The following is a 19,430-nucleotide window of genomic DNA, read 5'->3' on the forward strand; positions in this document are numbered from 1 at the left end:
ATTGACAAATTAATAATCTTCAAAAAAATTGTTAAGTTAAAGTTTGTGATGCACTTATGATATTTCAACAAGTCAAAAGAGTGTGTATAGTATTTTGTGGATGGTAGTGTATTTTGTGGATGGCTGTGTATATTGTATAAGTGTTTGACCAGCCATGATTGGGAGGAGGGCAGGTATAAATGGTCATGGTTAATAAAATCTTTGTTATGTGTCGCCATCTTTTGTCTTCCATGTCTGTACATCGAAAGAAATGAATCAAGAAAATTAAGGCTTTGATGGTAGCTAGTGGGAGGAGAAAGTGCCCAAGTTAGAATGATCCATCTCTCTGGCTTGGTCCATTCATCTCTACGGTAAATGTCATTCCGTAGTGATCACCTTTATTTCTATAGTGTAGTAAACTGGAATTTCAGAACTGTATATTATAATAAATGTCTTATATCTGATGTTTCTATAGAGATTATCATGAAATAATAATTATTCTTTTGATATGTACGTCTACATCTATATCAGAATATATCTATACTTATAGCACAGCTGTCAATAACATACAGAAACAGACAATTTTACCTGTAGTACGATCAGGAGATGTACGTTTCAAATTCTGATGCTGTCAGTTCAAGCTGGAGTTGAGTGATTAGGGTCACGTGAACTGGTGCTATACCCCAAAGGGAATATCTGTGTACCTGTAAAATGATGGTAATCTCGTTAGTAAGGCTCTACAGGTGTGTATGCTTACCTGTGTTTGCCCCCACTGTTTATTTGTACGCAGATACTGATGGGTAAATTGTATATTAACACTACCTGTATTTAGTAGTACGGTTTATGGAGAATCCAGGGTCGGTGTGTATTTGATAGACACAGTGCTGTAATGAAGTTGTATGTCAATTGTGTTTAGGGTACAATATACTCTATTGTTAGTACATTAAGTAATTTATTGTATGTAAAAATCATTTCCTCGGAGTGAAGTAAGTTGATGGGGCTTCTTATATGGTAAAAGGCCGTGTGATTTGGAACCTTTGAAGACCGGATAAACATTTAACTGTGCGATACCTATACAATTTTGTCTTCCAGGAAGTAATCGTGTGTTAATGATAGGAGTATAGAAGATTAATGAGAATTGATTTAGAGAGGAAAAGTAATGTCCAATATTTCATCAACTTAAAAGACATTCTATCACTAGGAAATGATAAGGCATTTAAGGATGTGATTAAACATGGTAAGAGGAATTGAAAGTCTGGACAAATCGTGGTATACTCCTTAATGGTCTCACACATCCAACCCAATCACATTTAATACTCTGATAAAATATACTATTTCTTATCAAATTCTTTAATCCAATTATAAGAATCCAGGTTGATCTTTTTTTTATCAAGAGGATTACTATTGGCCTGTACCTGGTAAGATGTCTGTTTGATGGTAAGGTACATAGATGTCTTTTTGATTGTAAGGTTCGTAGGATTTACAGAGCTGGATCTGTGACACGTACCTGTACTGGTGTGGTGATGTCAGATTGTCAACATTGACCTGACGATAGATTTAATGCAGTAAAAAAGGATTTAATTCAATGTGTTCTTTGGAGCTGGATATTATGTGTTGTGAATAATTCATTCTAAGTGCTCACTCCTGGATTCCTTTATGTCGCAGAATAAATCAGAACAGGGAGCAAGTTTTCTGGGTCAGGTGCAGACGATGGATACAGGTAATCACAATGGAATAATTAAAATCTTTGTTACAAAAATTAGAAAAAAAACATTTTTTTACAGGAATTGAAATAAGAAAAAAAATGGTATAGATTTTTAACAAACTGATCAGTAGCATGTCATTTAATGTGTCCTCATTAAAAAAATATATCACAAGCTACAAAAAGTGAAGTGGCTGATGAATCATTTCCTATAACAAAGTATTTTATGAGTGATTGGTATATGAATTAATTTTCAAATGATCGATTAAAATTGAATGCATGAATTTCTTTAATTTTTTTTTCAATTGATGATTACATCTCATCTGCATATATATATAGTTTATGAATATTCACATTTTACTGAAGGGATCTTTCTCAAATTTCATATGTAGGTTTCCCTTGGTGCCTAGTTATGCATATTGCATTTTGAGGCCAATCGGAAAACAACATGGCCGACAGGCAGCCATCTTGGATTTTGGCAATTGAAGTTTGTTATCGCTATTTCTGAGAAAGTACTGAATGGATCTTTCTCAAATTTCATATGTAGATTCCCCTTGGTGCCTAGTTATGCATATTGCATTTTGAGACCAATCGGAAAACAACATGGCCGACAGGTAGCCATCTTGGATTTTGTCAATTGAAGTTTGTTATCGCTATTTCTGAGAAAGAACTGAAGGGATCTTTCTCAAATTTCATATGTAGGTTTCCCTTGGTGCCTAGTTATGCATATTGCATTTTGAGACCAATCAGAAAACAACATGGCCGACAGGCAGCCATCTTGGATTTTGACAATTGAAGTTTGTTATCGCTATTTCTGAGAAAGTACTGAAGGGATCTTTCTCAAATTTCATATGTAGGTTTCCCTTGGTGCCTAGTTATGCATATTGCATTTTGAGACCTATCAGAAAACAACATGGCCGACAGGCAGCCATCTTGGATTTTGACAATTGAAGTTTGTTATCGCTATTTCTCAGAAAGTGCTGAAGGGATCTTTCTCAAATTTCATATATAGGTTCCCCTTGGTGCCTAGTTATGCATATTACATTTTAAGACCTATCAGAAAACAACAAGGCCGACAGGCAGCCATCTTAGATTTTGACAATTGAAGTTTGTTATCGCTATTTCTCAGAAAGTAATGAAGGGATCTTTCTCAAATTTCATATTTAGGTTCCCCTCGGTGCCTAGTTATGCATATTGCATTTTGAGACTAATCGTAAAACAACATGGCCGACAGGCAGCCATCTTAGATTTTGACAATTGAAACTTATTATCGCTATTTTTCAGAAAGTACTGAAGGGATCTTTCTCAAACATTTTTATAAGTTCCCCTTGGTCTGTAGTTCTGCATATTGCATCTTGGGACCAATAGGAAAACAACATGGCCGACAGGCAGCCATCTTGTATTTTGACAATTGAAGTTTGTTATCGCTATTTTACAGAAGGTACTGAAGGGATCTTTCTCAAATTTCATATGTAGGTTCCCCTTGGTCCCTGGTGTTGCATTTTGGGACCAATCCAAAAACAACAGACAGCCACTATTGCTAAATCTTAAATTTTATATATAGGTTCCCCTTGTTTGAAAAGTACTATTAATAAATTATGATAAATTGTTCAAATTAACATATCAGTGATTCTAAAAATGTTTCAATGTTATATAAATAGATTTAGTTAGTGGGAATTTCCATACTTAGTAGAATGTCAAGTAACGAAGTCTTAGGTATAACCCCAAATATCGTCTTAGAGTTTCTTGATCCTTTTAATGTATTAATGTACAACTGTTTGACCTTCATGTGGGAACCATTGTATCAGAAACAAAAACTAAGGTTCTAGACTGCATATAAAATGAAATAGTGTAGAAGATAAGAATTGAAGATTACATCAGAGTGGCCATAAACTCGACGGTAGATCGTGGAATCAGGAAGTCTAAGGGCCAGTGATTCGATCATCAATAGAGGCATATCGTCTTTGTAGTTTTACTGATAGTCCTATATGATTACCATTGTGTGATTTAATATACATACTTTTACTTATATATCCCTATACTTTTAGTTATATTTCTTTTTAGTATAATCTTCCAAATATAAAATAATAGATTTCTATTGAAAACACAAAATACATTAACAGGATTATAGTTTAATGCTTATTTATTACCAAAATGCTTGGTCTTCTGTAACTAGAGAAGTTATTTATAAATATATAGCCAAATTACTCCTTTTTTGGCCCCACCCCCTCAGCCCCCTTGGGGGTCTGTATGTGTACAATTTTGAATCCCCACCTGGGGGTGCTTTAAGTCAAAGTATGTTAAATTTCAATCCATTGGCTGATAAGTCTTTTGAAGAAATTGATGACATACAGATGGACGAATGAACGATAAATGACAGACTCGAATGGTATGGAATAGCCTCATCGTGGTCCTTTGGACCAGGAGAGCTAAAACCTTCCGAATAGTAAAACGACATAAAACACAACCAGCTAAACTGGGCAAATACTCAAAATTATTGTATTTTAAGCCTCAAACTACTGGTACCTAAATTTTTTGTTGAGCAACAAACTTGCAAAATAACACCAAACATGTGCTTACCTCATATAGCACAACAGCAGGTGACATCCACTGGACTTCAGGCTTGTACCATACACCAACAATACCTTCAGGATAAAACCAAATTAAATTCCATGTCTTACATCTGTGCAAGCAATAAATAATCTATCAGGCTAATTTCTTTTCTGACTTCATCCATTGCTTCCTTTCAGAATTTACATGTTTACTTGGGATTTGTTGATTTTCAAGTTCGGAGGTCAAAGGTCAAGGTCATAGTTGATGTAAGTAGAAAAATGGTTGCCTCACACTATCTCAAGGTCTGTTGGGTCAATTCCACTCAAACTTTGTCTAGTATGTGCCTCTTCATAAAAAGTGCTTGTGCTTTGTGAATTGGATTGCTTTTCAAGTTTTAAACTCAATCAAGGTCACTGTTACTATGAATAGCAAATCAGTTATTGCACCTATCTCATGATCAAGTACTGTTCAGTAGTTTCCAGTGAGATTTCATCCCATGCTTTCTCAAAGATTGGTTTGTTTTTGTTTGGTTTGTTTTTGTTTAACGTCCTATTAACAGCCAGGGTCATTTAAGGACGTGCCAGGTTTTGGAGGTGGAGGAAAGCCGAAGTATCCGGAGAAAAACCACCGGCCTACGGTCAGTACCTGGCAACTGCCCCACGTAGGTTTCGAACTCGCAACCCAGAGGTGGAGGGCTAGTGATAAAGTGTCGGGACACCTTAACCACTCGGCCACCGCGGCACCACTTTTCTCAAAGAAGGTTCAGCTTTAATGATAGCTTTATAGGATTGCCTTTTATTATTCAATCTGCCATTAAGAAAAAAAAAAGAAAAAAGAAAATTCTTCCTTTTCCATTAATATCAGGTTAGGTTGACCTATGGCCCTCATGCTTCATCCGCCATCCACTGTGCATAAAAACTTTTTATATTCAAAAGGCCACTCCTCCTTAACACCAATGCAGATTATAACCAAATTTGGCCTGAAACATCATTGAAGGAGGGCAATCATCATTATTAGCTCACCTGGTCCGAAGGATCAAGGTCAGAGCTTATGCCATACAGTGGCGTCTGTCGTCCGTCGTCCGTCCATCGTCCGTCTGTCATCTGTCCTTCAACAATTGACAAATTTGGTCAAAAGCATCCCTATGGGGTGGGAACTCAAAATTGGACAAATGGTCGGGATGACTCCCCGGGGGTCTTAGGGGCGGGGCCAAAAGGGGTCAATTTTGCTTAATTGATATAAACGACTTCTCTGAAACTAAGCAATGGATATCGCTCATATTCGCCTGGTAGCATCCCCTTGGGGTAGGGATCCAAAAGTGGTCAATTTGTTTAAATAACTTCTTCTCTGAAACTAAGCAATGGATATAGTTCATATTTGCCTGGTAGCACCCTCTTAGGGTAAGGATTCAAAATTGTACAAATGACGGCGCTGACCCCCCTGGGGGCTAAGGGGCGGGTCAGAAGGGGTCAGTTTGGCAGAATTGATATAAACAACATCTCCTCTGAAACTAAGCAATTGATATCTCTCATATTTGACTGGTAGCATCCCTTGGGGTTAGGGATTCAAAATTGTACAAGTAACGGCCGGGCTGACCCCCATGGGGACTGAGGGGCGGGCCAAAAGTGGTCAATTTGTTTAAACAACTTCTTCTCTGAAACTAAGCAATGGATAAAGCTCATATTTGACTGGTAGCATCCTTTTGGGGTAGGGATTCAAAATTGTATAAAGGAAGGAGCTGACCCCCCGGGGGGAAGAGGGCAGGGTCAAAAGGGGTCAATTGGTTTCTCTGAAACTAAGCAATTGATATCACTCACATTTGTGTGGTAGCAATCCCTATGGGGTTGTGGTCAAAGTCAAATTCATTTCATGGATTAATTGTACTTTTTGACATAAAAACCACATTTGTATGGTAGGATGTTTATGGGGTGGGTATTCAAAATTGTACAAATGTTGGGGTTAACCCCCCGGGGGGGCTGAGGGGTGGGGCCAAAAGGGTTGGCTAAATTGACGTTTTTAGAATTACAATAAAACCAATTTACATGTACCCATATAAAATGCTTATGATATATTGACATAGCAATACCAGCGACAAATATACTTAAGCATCATTCTTGTTTCATATCTCATGAAACCAGGTGAGCGATACAGGCCCTCCAGGCCTCTTGTATAATTGAGGTTGTTACGAACCCTGGACAGAGGGCCTGGTCCCCAAAAGGGGACAAGTTAGCTAGAATTTTGCTTTGAAACATTACTATATACTCCTTAATGCCTAAGTGGATTTTAACCAGATTTGTCCCAAAACATCATTAGGGGAGAGCAATCATTATTTATATAGATATTAATGAGACTTGTTTGATCCAACAGAGGGATAGGGCTCCAAAATGGGAACTAACTGAAATTTTGCTTTAAAAAAACTACTCCTCCTTAATGCCGTTAAGCTAGTTTGACCCCTGGGACAGAGAGGTGGGGTCTAAAAGGGAAATTACTCCATTATTATAGCAGTTTCAACTGAATTTGTAATGAAATTAAAAGAGGGGCAATTGCTTTTGAAAGGACAAAGAGGAGGGGCCCCACAAGGGGAAATTAGATCATTTGGCTTTAAATAATTTTGATCACTATACTGACAAGTAGTTAATAAATGCTGTTCAAAACAACCATAATAGAAAGACATTATTTTGTAGGATTTTACGGGAAGTCAGGGTATATCATTCTCTTTGCTGAAAGTCCTAAGTTTGTAGTCGGATGGCCATTAAGGCCAATCAACCTCTTGTTATCACCTGGTCAGTAGGGTTGTGGAGCTTCTTCCATAGTGAGGCGTCTTTTGTATGTCTGTCAACTTCTCCTAAAAATTACAATTACTCATGAACAACTCAGTAGATTTTGACCAAATTTGGTCTGAATCATGCCCCACAAAGATAGACTAATTTTGAATGGTATGTTTGCCCCTTTCCCCACCTGGGGACTTGAGGGACAGCTAGGGCACAATAGGGGAAATATATAACATTCTTTGTTATCCTTCTTTTATAGAAATGAAAGGATTTGATCGAAATTTGATCTATAGTATACTTAGGTAAAAGGGAATCGATTTTGTAGTATATATGTGTAGGTTTGGCCCCTAGACTGGCCTATAAAGAACAGAATTTTGTCAAAATTTTGATGTAAACCATTCTTCCGAGAAAGGGAATAAAATTTGTATAAATGGTGTGTCTGGCCTCCAAGGGGGCCAAAAAGGGGAAGATAGTGAATTTCTGGTAAATCATAATTAGCTTGGTGTTAATGTTGATAAAATTGTAATTAAGGGGTATGTTCTTGATGGGTCATTTGTAATTAAGGGGTTGGTTTTGGTGTTAGTGTCAAGAGAATTGTACTAAAGGGTGTTAATGGGTAAATTATTATTAAGGGGATGTTAATGTCGGGTAAATTGTTATTAAGGGGATGTTAATGTTGTGTAAGTTGTTATTAAGGGGGTGTCAATTTTAGGTAAATTATTATTAAGGGGATGTTAATGTTGAGTAAATTGTTATTAAGGGGGTGTTAATATTGGGTAAATTGTTATTAAGGGGGTGTTAATGTTGGGTAAATTGTTATTAAAGGAATATTAGTGTTGGGTAAATTGTTATTAAGGGGATGTTAATGTTGAGTAAATTGTTATTAAGGGTGTTAATGTTAGGTAAATTGTTATAGGGGGTGTTAATGTTGAGTAAATTGTTATTAAGGGGGTGTTAGTGTTGGGTAAATTGTTATTAAGGGGTGTTAATGTTGGGTAAGTTGTTATTAAGGGGTGTTAATGTTTAGGTAATTGTTATTAAGGGGGTGTTAATGTTGAGTAAATTGTTATTAAGGGGGTGTTAGTGTTGGGTAAATTGTTATTAAGGGTGTTAATGTTTGGGTCCTTTTTTCTTCCGGGGTGTTCCTGTTGGTCCCTTGTTCTTTCCGGGGGTGTTCCTGTTTGCGTCCCTTGTTCTTCCCGGGGGTGTTCGTGTTGGGTCCCTTTTTCTTCCGGGGTTTTCCCCTGTTGGGTCCCTGTTCTTTTGGGCTTTTTTTCCCCTGTTGGGCCCCCTTTTTTCTTGGGGGGTGTTCCTTTTGGCCTTGTTTTGGGGTTTCCTTTTTGGTTTGTTTAGGGGTGTTTGTGGGTTGTTATTTAAGGGGATTAAATGTCGGAAAATTGTTTTGGGGGTGTTTTTTTGGGAAAAATTGTTATTAAGGGGGTGTCAATTTTAGGTAAATTGTTATTAAGGGGGTGTTAATGTTGAGTAAATTGTTATTTAGGGGTGTTAATGTTGGGTAAATTGTTATTTAGGGGATGTTAATGTTGGGTAAATTGTTATTAAGGGGATGTTAATGTTGGGTAAATTGTTATTAAAAGAGTGTATAAATATCAAACTAATTAATATTAATTGTAATATAGGAAAGTATTTGATTCTGTTATTGTTTGAGAGTTATTCTACTGATTGCATAATTTTAAGTTACAGAAACATTTAGATGTATACATATAAATCTAATGACTTTATTTAATGAAGTGATTTGCTGAAAATAGTGATTTATTGGGTCACTTTTTTGTGATACACTATCCTGGTTTTTCATTTTCAGTACGAAATAATAGGAAAGTTTAATACTATCCTTCAAAGCTTTTAACACTGTGTCACAAATAGCCAAATCAGCTACTCAAACGTCTGTCCCAGTAGCCTGCTTTATGAAACATTCATCTTAGATTTCTCTATTTTGTAACTGTTTTTATCTGTCTTCTCTATTTTGTTACTGTTTTTGTCTGTCTTCAATCCTAACTGATGATTTTTTTGGATATTCAGATATCATTAACATTTTCGTTTGTGGTAAAAAAAAAGTCTGAATCTGTCTATGTCGTCGGAAATATTTCTGTTTTTATGTCGTTTCTAATCCATCTAGTAACCGCAGTAAAAAGCTATTACATACTTTTTGATGCATTTCAAACAAAGTTGACTCTAAAAGCCCTTCACAACTTCTTATCTCCATCATCGGTATACATATACAGTTACTCGGAGACTATAAAAGCTATTGTCTGAAAACACATTTACTTAATACATTTTAAACAAACAGATGACTTGAGATTTACGAAGACGGATCGCGGATGGAGATGAAAGGTGTTAAGACCGTCCCGAGCAGTAGACATACCCTGGCTTATCCCGATGCTGGTTTATGCGTGGGACAGGATACAAATCAAAATCTTATGTTGTTTCTAATGGAGTATCTTTCATGCGGCCATGCTTTCACTGACTAGTATAACACAGCTCATTTCTCTCACAGTTCCCTTGAGGGCTTATTCATATTTGGCAAGTTTGAATTTTTTCTCCCCTTGTCTGTCAGTGTTCCTTTCAAAGTGCAGCAGACCATTAAACTCCTGTCAGTTTTGTAAGGAAATAACAGACATATTAGCACACTAAATCATGACTATACTTATCATACAAAGGACTGAGATGATTTGAAATACTCTCTGAAACTGTCGTCACATTGCCAGGGATTGAGTAAGAGTTGTCTCCCTCTGGATAATAATAAGTCGTCAGGTTTCAAGCTTGAAAGCCAGAATGTGTTACAAAGGATCAAAGCAGACACCAGGGTCTATAAAGAAGAGTTTAATTCTTCGGAGAAGTTTAAAGCCACTCCTATCTTACTTATTTATTTTGATTCATTAATTTTAACCTAAGTTTATCATCACTCTCGGTGACAGTAGCTTGACAGAGAAAAATGTGGATAAAATTTAAATGCTTAAATGTGTAATTTATATGACTCCTATTTGACACAAGTATTTAAAGTCAAAATTATTTCTGGGTTCAGAATATAATTTTGAAATTGAATAAAAATTAGCAGGATAATTCTAGGAAATGATTCTGTTGAAAACAGATACAGTGAAAAAATTCAGGATCACCATAAAAAATCCAGACTTAAACTGTTAACAGGTTTGAAGCAATGGAGAAATTTTTAATTGAAAGAAATGAAATTAATTTTTTGCGTCTTTTATTTGAAACAAATTAGTTTTATCAAGTACAAATACTTTTTTAAGAAGGCAACCCATTGAATTAGACAGGAGATCATCGAGTAGTGCCAGAATCTCTAAGTACTCAGCAAATATTTCTGGGAGTTGGACAACTGGCTCACTGTTGTCAGTATAATGTGACCAGGTGGAGTGTCCTGCTGGCTGTCTTTGGCAGTATACTTCACTCAGCTAGCACTATAGCTATTGATAGGACATTGAACAATACAACACCAAACCAAACCATTAAGCTATAATTGATTTTTCTTTGTTTTCATGGTAAATACTCAATGTGATTGGTCGAAAAATTCTTTTCATTCTTCTATGAAAGAAATTCAAAGAATGGTGCGAAAAATGTGACGTCACAATACGACAATTGACGTTGCGTATTGATTTGAGAAAAAGAATCCCATTTAAAACCAGTAAAATTGTACATAAAACATGTTTTAAATTAGAAAATCATTTTCAAAAATTAATTATAAGCGTTGATGTCAATTTATTTTTTAGTTTTATCGGGGTATGAAACAAATTTTGTTTGCAAACTTCTGTAAGAATCCGTTATGCTGATTTATACAGTTTGCAAATAAAATTTGTTTCATACCCCGATGAACCTAAAAAAAAATGACATCAATGCTTAAGTGTTTGTCAGAGAGATTGATGTGTGTCAAAATTAGTCGCTAATGAAACTACCATAAATATAATTATATGATGAATGAATTTCCTTGTTACATTAAAATGCTGTGCTTTGAAGTGAATGTGATTGAAAATTGTTTTGTCACTGCATAGAAAAAAAAAAGTTCATATATAATATTTTTTTGCAGTTATTGCATGATTTATCAAAATTTAAAGATTTATTGGCTTTTCAAATTGAAATAAAATCTGTTATTGATATGTTCATTACAAATGAAATTTACATGAGTTACATACAACTCATATAGTAAAAACAACAATCTTCACCTTTTTATCCAGCATAACAATGCATATTATATAAGATCATCTCCGTTAAAACTTTCTTTCTGCTTTTCTTTTTGCCAAATTTTAATTTTTAAATAGAAGTTTCTTACAATAACCATGAAGTATTGATTAAACTTCAAAGTGATATTCACACTTTTTTTTTATAAACTGATGGTTGCTGGGGTCATGAATTGTTTGATGTAGATGGACAGTATTTTACGGTGATGGTGTGTGCTACACCTGGGCGAGCTTTCTAGACAGTTATTTAACTGAGTTCAGCCTGGAGGAAGATGGAAGGAGTGATTGTAGTAAGAGAGGTGTATAGTAAAACTTGTCATTGATCAGCTGTTTATCAGCTGTCAATATCAACCCTGATCACAATAGACAGGTCACCACTGTCAATATCAACCCTGATCACAATAGACAGGTCACCACTGTCGGTATCAAGCCTGGTCACAATAGACAGGTCACCACTGTCAACATCAACCCTGGTCACAATAGACAGGTCACCACTGTCAATATCAACCCTGATCACAATAGACAGGTCACCACTGTCGGTATCAACCCTGGTCACAATAGACAGGCCACCACTGTCAATATCAACCCTGGTCACAATAGACAGGTCACAGCTGTCAATATCAACCCTGATCACAATAGACAGGTCACAGCTAGGATCTGTCAATATCAACCCTGGTCACAATAGACAGGTCACCACTGTCAATATCAACCCTGGTCACAATAGACAGGTCACCGCTGTCAATATCAACCCTGGTCACAATAGACAGCTAGGTCACAGCTAGGAGCTGTCAATATCAACCCTGATCACAATAGACAGGTCACCACTGTCAATATCAACCCTGGCCACAATAGACAGGTCACAACTAGGTGCCTGTATTGCCACTGTATTGTAAATAAATATATCAGTGAGTTGTTTTAATATATATTGTGGTATTAATACAATATGTTTTGAAAAAAAAAAAGAGATTAAATTACATTTTCCTGTGAATATGGAATGGCTTCCACCTCCTTAAGTTTTTTTTTTCAAGTATTGCTGAGCAAAATTTTAGTAGCAGATTATCTCCCCTCTATTTTGAAACTTGGAAACAGACACATCATAGACAAATGAAACTCCAATCTTTTAACAGTAAATACTGGTGTCCTGTAGGTAAATATGACATACCTTATTGTAGGTGGGGATATACTGGTGTCCTGTAGGTAAATATGATATACCTTATTGTAGGTGGGGGATATACTGGTGTCCTGTAGGTAAATATGATATACCTTATTGTAGGTGGGGATATACTGGTGTCCTGTAGGTAAATATGACATACCTTATTGTAGGTGGGGATATACTTGTGTCCTGTAGGTAAATATGATATACCTTATTGTAGGTGGGGGGATATACTGGTGTCCTGTAGGTAAATATGACATACCTTATTGTAGGGGGATATACTGGTGTCCTGTAGGTAAATATGACATACCTTATTGTAGGGGGATATACTGGTGTCCTGTAGGTAAATATGACATACCTTATTGTAGGTGGGGGATATACTGGTGTCCTGTAGGTAAATATGACATACCTTATTGTAGGTGGAGATATACTGGTGTCCTGTAGGTAAATATGACATACCTTATTGTAGGGGGATATACTGGTGTCCTGTAGGTAAATATGACATACCTTATTGTAGGTGGAGATATACTGGTGTCCTGTAGGTAAATATGACATACCTTATTGTAGGTGGGGGATATACTGGTGTCCTGTAGGTAAATATGATATACCTTATTGTAGGTGGGGGATATACTGGTGTCCTGTAGGTAAATATGACATACCGTATTGTAGGTGGGGATATACTGGTGTCCTGTAGGTAAATATGACATACCTTATTGTAGGTGGGGATATACTGGTGTCCTGTAGGTAAATATGACATACCTTATTGTAGGTGGGGGGATATACTGGTGTCCTGTAGGTAAATATGACATACCTTATTGTAGGTGGGGATATACTGGTGTCCTGTAGGTAAATATGACATACCTTATTGTAGGTGGGGGATATACTGGTGTCCTGTAGGTAAATATGACATACCTTATTGTAGGTGGGGGATATACTGGTGTCCAGTAGGTAAATATGACATACCCTATTGTAGGTGGGGATATACTGGTGTCCTGTAGGTAAATATGACATACCTTATTGTAGGTGGGGGATATACTGGTGTCCTGTAGGTAAATATGACATACCTTATTGTAGGTGGGGGTATACTGGTGTCCTGTAGGTAAATATGACATACCTTATTGTAGGTGGGGGTATACTGGTGTCCTGTAGGTAAATATGACATACCTTATTGTAGGTGGGGGATATACTGGTGTCCTGTAGGTAAATATGATATACCTTATTGTAGGTGGGGATATACTGGTGTCCTGTAGGTAAATATGATATACCTTATTGTAGGTGGGGATATACTGGTGTCCTGTAGGTAAATATGACATACCTTATTGTAGGTGGGGGATATACTTGTGTCCTGTAGGTAAATATGATATACCTAATTGTAGGTGGGGGGATATACTGGTGTCCTGTAGGTAAATATGACATACCTTATTGTAGGGGGATATACTGGTGTCCTGTAGGTAAATATGACATACCTTATTGTAGGGGGGATATACTGGTGTCCTGTAGGTAAATATGACATACCTTATTGTAGGTGGGGGATATACTGGTGTCCTGTAGGTAAATATGACATACCTTATTGTAGGTGGAGATATACTGGTGTCCTGTAGGTAAATATGACATACCTTATTGTAGGGGGGATATACTGGTGTCCTGTAGGTAAATATGACATACCTTATTGTAGGTGGGGATATACTGGTGTCCTGTAGGTAAATATGACATACCTTATTGTAGGTGGGGGATATACTGGTGTCCTGTAGGTAAATATGATATACCTTATTGTAGGTGGGGATATACTGGTGTCCTGTAGGTAAATATGACATACCTTATTGTAGGTGGGGATATACTGGTGTCCTGTAGGTAAATATGACATACCTTATTGTAGGTGGGGATATACTGGTGTCCTGTAGGTAAATATGACATACCTTATTGTAGGTGGGGGGATATACTGGTGTCCTGTAGGTAAATATGACATACCTTATTGTAGGTGGGGATATACTGGTGTCCTGTAGGTAAATATGACATACCTTATTGTAGGTGGGGGATATACTGGTGTCCTGTAGGTAAATATGACATACCTTATTGTAGGTGGGGGATATACTGGTGTCCTGTAGGTAAATATGACATACCCTATTGTAGGTGGGGATATACTGGTGTCCTGTAGGTAAATATAACATACCTTATTGTAGGTGGGGGATATACTGGTGTCCTGTAGGTAAATATGACATACCTTATTGTAGGTGGGGGTATACTGGTGTCCTGTAGGTAAATATGACATACCTTATTGTAGGTGGGGGATATACTGGTGTCCTGTAGGTAAATATGACATACCTTATTGTAGGTGGGGGGATATACTGGTGTCCTGTAGGTAAATATAACATACCTTATTGTAGGTGGGGGGATATACTGGTGTCCTGTAGGTAAATATGACATACCTTATTGTAGGTGGGGGATATACTGGTGTCCTGTAGGTAAATATGACATACCTTATTGTAGGTGGGGGATATACTGGTGTCCTGTAGGTAAATATGACATACCTTATTGTAGGTGGGGGGATATACTGGTGTCCTGTAGGTAAATATGACATACCTTATTGTAGGTGGGGGATATACTGGTGTCCTGTAGGTAAATATGACATACCTTATTGTAGGTGGGGGATATACTGGTGTCCTGTAGGTAAATATGACATACCTTATTGTAGGTGGGGGATATACTGGTGTCCTGTAGGTAAATATGACATACCTTATTGTAGGTGGGGGATATACTGGTGTCCTGTAGGTAAATATGACATACCTCATTGTAGGTGGGGGATATACTGGTGTCCTGTAGGTAAATATGACATACCTTATTGTAGGTGGGGGATATACTGGTGTCCTGTAGGTAAATATGATATACCTTATTGTAGGTGGGGATATACTTGTGTCCTGTAGGTAAATATGACATACCTTATTGTAGGTGGGGATATACTGGTGTCCTGTAGGTAAATATGACATATACCTTATTGTAGGTGGGGGATATACTGGTGTCCTGTAGGTAAATATGACATACCTTATTGTAGGTGGGGGATATACTTATGTCCTGTAGGTAAATATGACATACCTTATTGTAGGTGGGGATATACTGGTGTCCTGTAGGTACATATGACATACCTTATTGTAGGTGGGGGATATACTGGTGTCCTGTAGGTAAATATGACGTACCTTATTGTAGGTGGGGGATATACTGGTGTCCTGTAGGTAAATATGACATACCCTTATTGTAGGTAGGGGGATATACTGGTGTCCTGTAGGTAAATAGTACCTTTTTGGAAACAATCTCATTAAAAGGTGTATTCAATATATTAATTTCCTAAATAACAAATGTTTTTAACATTTTTTCAGCAGTAGTCATTTTCCTTTTTGTTTAAATCTATTAAACTTGCCAGATGACTTTGACAGTTTAGTTGAGTATTCAAAGGTCATACAATGATTTTTGTTGAATCTTTTGGATCATTTGGCCACTGTGATCCTCTGGTGGTTCAAACTTTAGATCTGTTCTAGTGGTCCAGTTTTGTATTATGGTAAAAAAAATATTGAGAAAATTGATATCATTCTTACAAAAAATGAGTAAAAGAATTGAGATGGTATCAAAATACAATTAATATCTTTTGGAAATATAAAATCACAATCATTCCATTATGTTTTTAAATGTGCGTAAAAATCAAAAGTAATTTCTCTACTGTTTACAATATTGTAAAATTTTAAAGTAATCATAGAGTAAAATTACCACATTGATGGAGGTTTTCTTTTTTTTTATTACCTCAGTAATATTTTCTAAGGAATGTTTCAATTTCATTTCGTGTGCCATCAATAATCAGTTGTACGAGACAATATTGCTTGAAACTCATTACAGAATTAATTAAAATGTTATAAATTTCACATCGAGATTTGAGAAATTGAATGGGATCATTTAAATTTGTACTTCCTCCTGAAACAAATCCTTCTGATTAACATGTTTTATTATCTTTGATAATTTTTCCATTCTATGGAGGAATACGTGAAATTGATGTCATTGTAAATTGCATTAGTGTGTCTGATTTGAATACATAACGGAATTGCCCCTCTGAAGCTAATTTTCAATAGTTGGATTATCAACTAACTTTCAGAGTAAAAAAAAAAAACAAGGTAAATTGATTACCGTGGAAACACAAATTTTCAGTAGTTTCCCGTGGTTATAATTATGGAGGAGTCTTGGGAATTGAGATATTTTAGAACTAATTGTGTTAGCAACTGTTCCTTCATTCATTCAAATTTTATCAGATCGTAGCTCAATGCGTTATGCCGTTCCTTAATGCTTTGAAAACCTTATTACATTACGGATCACTTGTTTTATATTTTTTAATTCCTGGGGATTTCAATAAAATTGAATTTAGGTCCCAAACTTCTTGTAATTGGTGACAATTATTTCCTTCAAATGACAAAATTAAAATCTTTCCGGTTGTAAAACCTCGTCATTATCGCATACTTTAATTTTCTGCTAGTTAAGATAAACTATTAAAACATTTCCAGAGAGTCAAGTCTGAAATAAAAAACAATCATTGTGTGAGGAGAGTATTTTCTGCTGTTAAACAACCAAGAAATTTAAGAAAATTAAAACTGCAGTTTTGGGTGTTTTACTGAAAATTTGTGACCTGCCAGTCAATAAATTGAGTTTCCTTATGGCATTTGAACATGAACTTTGGTGCATCTGTTCAAAGTTATGTGACGTTATACCTATAATTTACTGCTTACAGAATGATGAAGATTTATAGGAGCTTTCGTGCATTAGTAAGGTTTGACTTTAACAAAACTGTATATAAGTATATATATTGCAAACACAATGTACCAATGAATTGAAGAAACACACAATGTTTCATGTCGTGCACTCGTTCCTAGTGATGAATGGTGACTTGTTGAGAAGTAGCAAGTAGCAAGGACTTAATTATTATTATATTAGATATTTTCATGATCAAAGATGAGCACAAGACCTGGCTCTATGTTCATGCAGAGATTTACTTTTTTTCTACTAGCCTGTTTTTTGTTTCTCTCTGGTAGGCTGTCTGATGTTTGTTAGGTAATATACTTAATGTCTTATAATATCTGTTACAAAATCAAAATTAATCTAGTATATTGGTGTATTTATTTACAAAATCAAAATTAATTTAGTATTTTGGTGTAAATGTCTTCTGTATATAACCAGATCCAAGTTCACTTTCTACATAGGTAAGGCCTTAAAGTATTATAGTGGATCCTGTTGATTATATAATATTCTACTTTCCAGAGTAAAATATTATGATAACTTGGATATTATAATAACCAAGCAAGATATGTTTCTAGAACCAGAAGTTGGACTTGTTATGATCGTACTACAACTAAGTGTAGAAAGAGATGAAAAACGTGAAAATTAAACATTATAATAATTATGTAAGATGATATAAAAAAATATCAAATTAATTGATATAGATTTGAAACATTTGTATTTTGTTGTCAAAATCACCACAATGTCACAACATAATTCTACTTTCACTTTCAATGTTGCAGCATAGTTCCACTTTCACTTTCAATTCTATCAAAAATTGAATTAAACTGGAGTCAGAACTATTGTAATGTAACATTTTGTTTAACTCATCAATATCAAATTTAAACAATGCACCATTTATCATGATTTATCGAATTTTCAATCAAAACATTAATTTGTTGGTATACCTTCTTCTCGTAAACATCATTAACACTTTGCTGCAAGGTGCTTATCATGTGACAGTCACATGACCTGAAGTCATGTTAAGTCAGCTAGCTTTTTTAGTCCAAACAAAAACGCATTTCAGTAAATATATCAGCCTGTTTTGATGTCTGTAAATGAAATTAAATGTTTCTGTAAATTAATCTAATTTCAGTATCGTTTATTGAAAATGAATGGGTCTGACAGGATATTTATGATAATGCATGGGGCCCTTGGATGGATGGATGCCTCTGGTAATAATTTAGGGACGCTAATGACTTGTTGAGGTGTCAAACATGACCACTAACCTGGGGTTACATGCTGACAAAAATAATTCAGGACAGAAACATGACTTTATTACTGGGATTATGCCGAACCATATCATAAAAGATAGGATGTTTTTACTTTATTGATATAGAGAACATTTGGTACGCGGAAAAATATTATAATAAGTGGGATATTATGATAAGTGGGATGCTCTGTATATTGTAATACGAAATTTAAATCCATTTTATACATTGTTGATGCCTTATACATAGTATAAATTATGAAATCCAAATTCATATTACATGTGTACCTATATCATACTTGATGGTATAAACTACGAAATCCAAATTAATTTTAAACATAAGAGCACATGATAGTATCAATTACGAAATCCAAATTCATTTTATACAAAATAAGTCCTTTGGTATAATAGATTATGAAATTCCAAATGGTATTTGCTTAAAAGGAAAAAAACATTGGTTTGACTCCACGTAAAGAAATGTGATATTTTGGTAAAACAAGATGTCAAAATTAGGACATTACCTGTACCTGTATATTTACCAAATGTTGCAAGATGTTTTTCTTTAAAATCCCATATTTAGTATTTCCAAACAAAACCTTAAGGAAGAAAATGCAGTTTTAATTTCAAATGTCAAATTGAGCAGTATGGTGACATAGTCGCAGACATATTGGTGTTATTTCTTCATACAATTTTCTTGTACATTTGGAGTTTAGATCCTAGAGTTTTGAATGACTCCATCAGGAATTTTATTTTTCAGATAGATGTTGAATAATTCTATACTGATATGAAATGGCAGACTATTGTCTGATTTTAGTAAGTCTGGCTGACAGATTTTTCAGACAGATGTTTTCCCTTTGTCCCTTTATTGACGTGCTACAACATTTTGTAGGTACCTAAACCCTTCTGTAACTGGTCGTTAAGGCTGTATCCAGGTGATGTTTACTTCTGAAAATATTTAAAAGGGATCACAAATCTGGTTAACTTTTGATTATAAAAGACCAAAATGTGTAAACTGGATATGAAATTTTTTTCTTGCGATTACGTC

The 19,430-nt window shown here is 35.6% G+C and overlaps 1 protein-coding gene across 1 annotated transcript in view; it reads left to right on the forward strand.

The window, feature by feature from the left end:
• Positions 1-767: 767 nt before the first annotated feature.
• LOC117335667 (LIM domain only protein 3-like) overlaps positions 768-19,430 on the forward strand; it is a 200,269-nt gene continuing 181,606 nt past the window's right edge. The window contains exon 1 of the mRNA XM_033895821.1: positions 768-1,699. Coding sequence (XP_033751712.1) covers positions 1,636-1,699 — 64 coding nt within the window. The 5' untranslated portion in view covers positions 768-1,635. The remainder of the gene's footprint in view (positions 1,700-19,430) is intronic.

This window comes from Pecten maximus, chromosome 10 (genome assembly GCF_902652985.1).
Source record: "Pecten maximus chromosome 10, xPecMax1.1, whole genome shotgun sequence".
NCBI classification, from domain to species: Eukaryota; Metazoa; Mollusca; class Bivalvia; order Pectinida; family Pectinidae; genus Pecten; species Pecten maximus.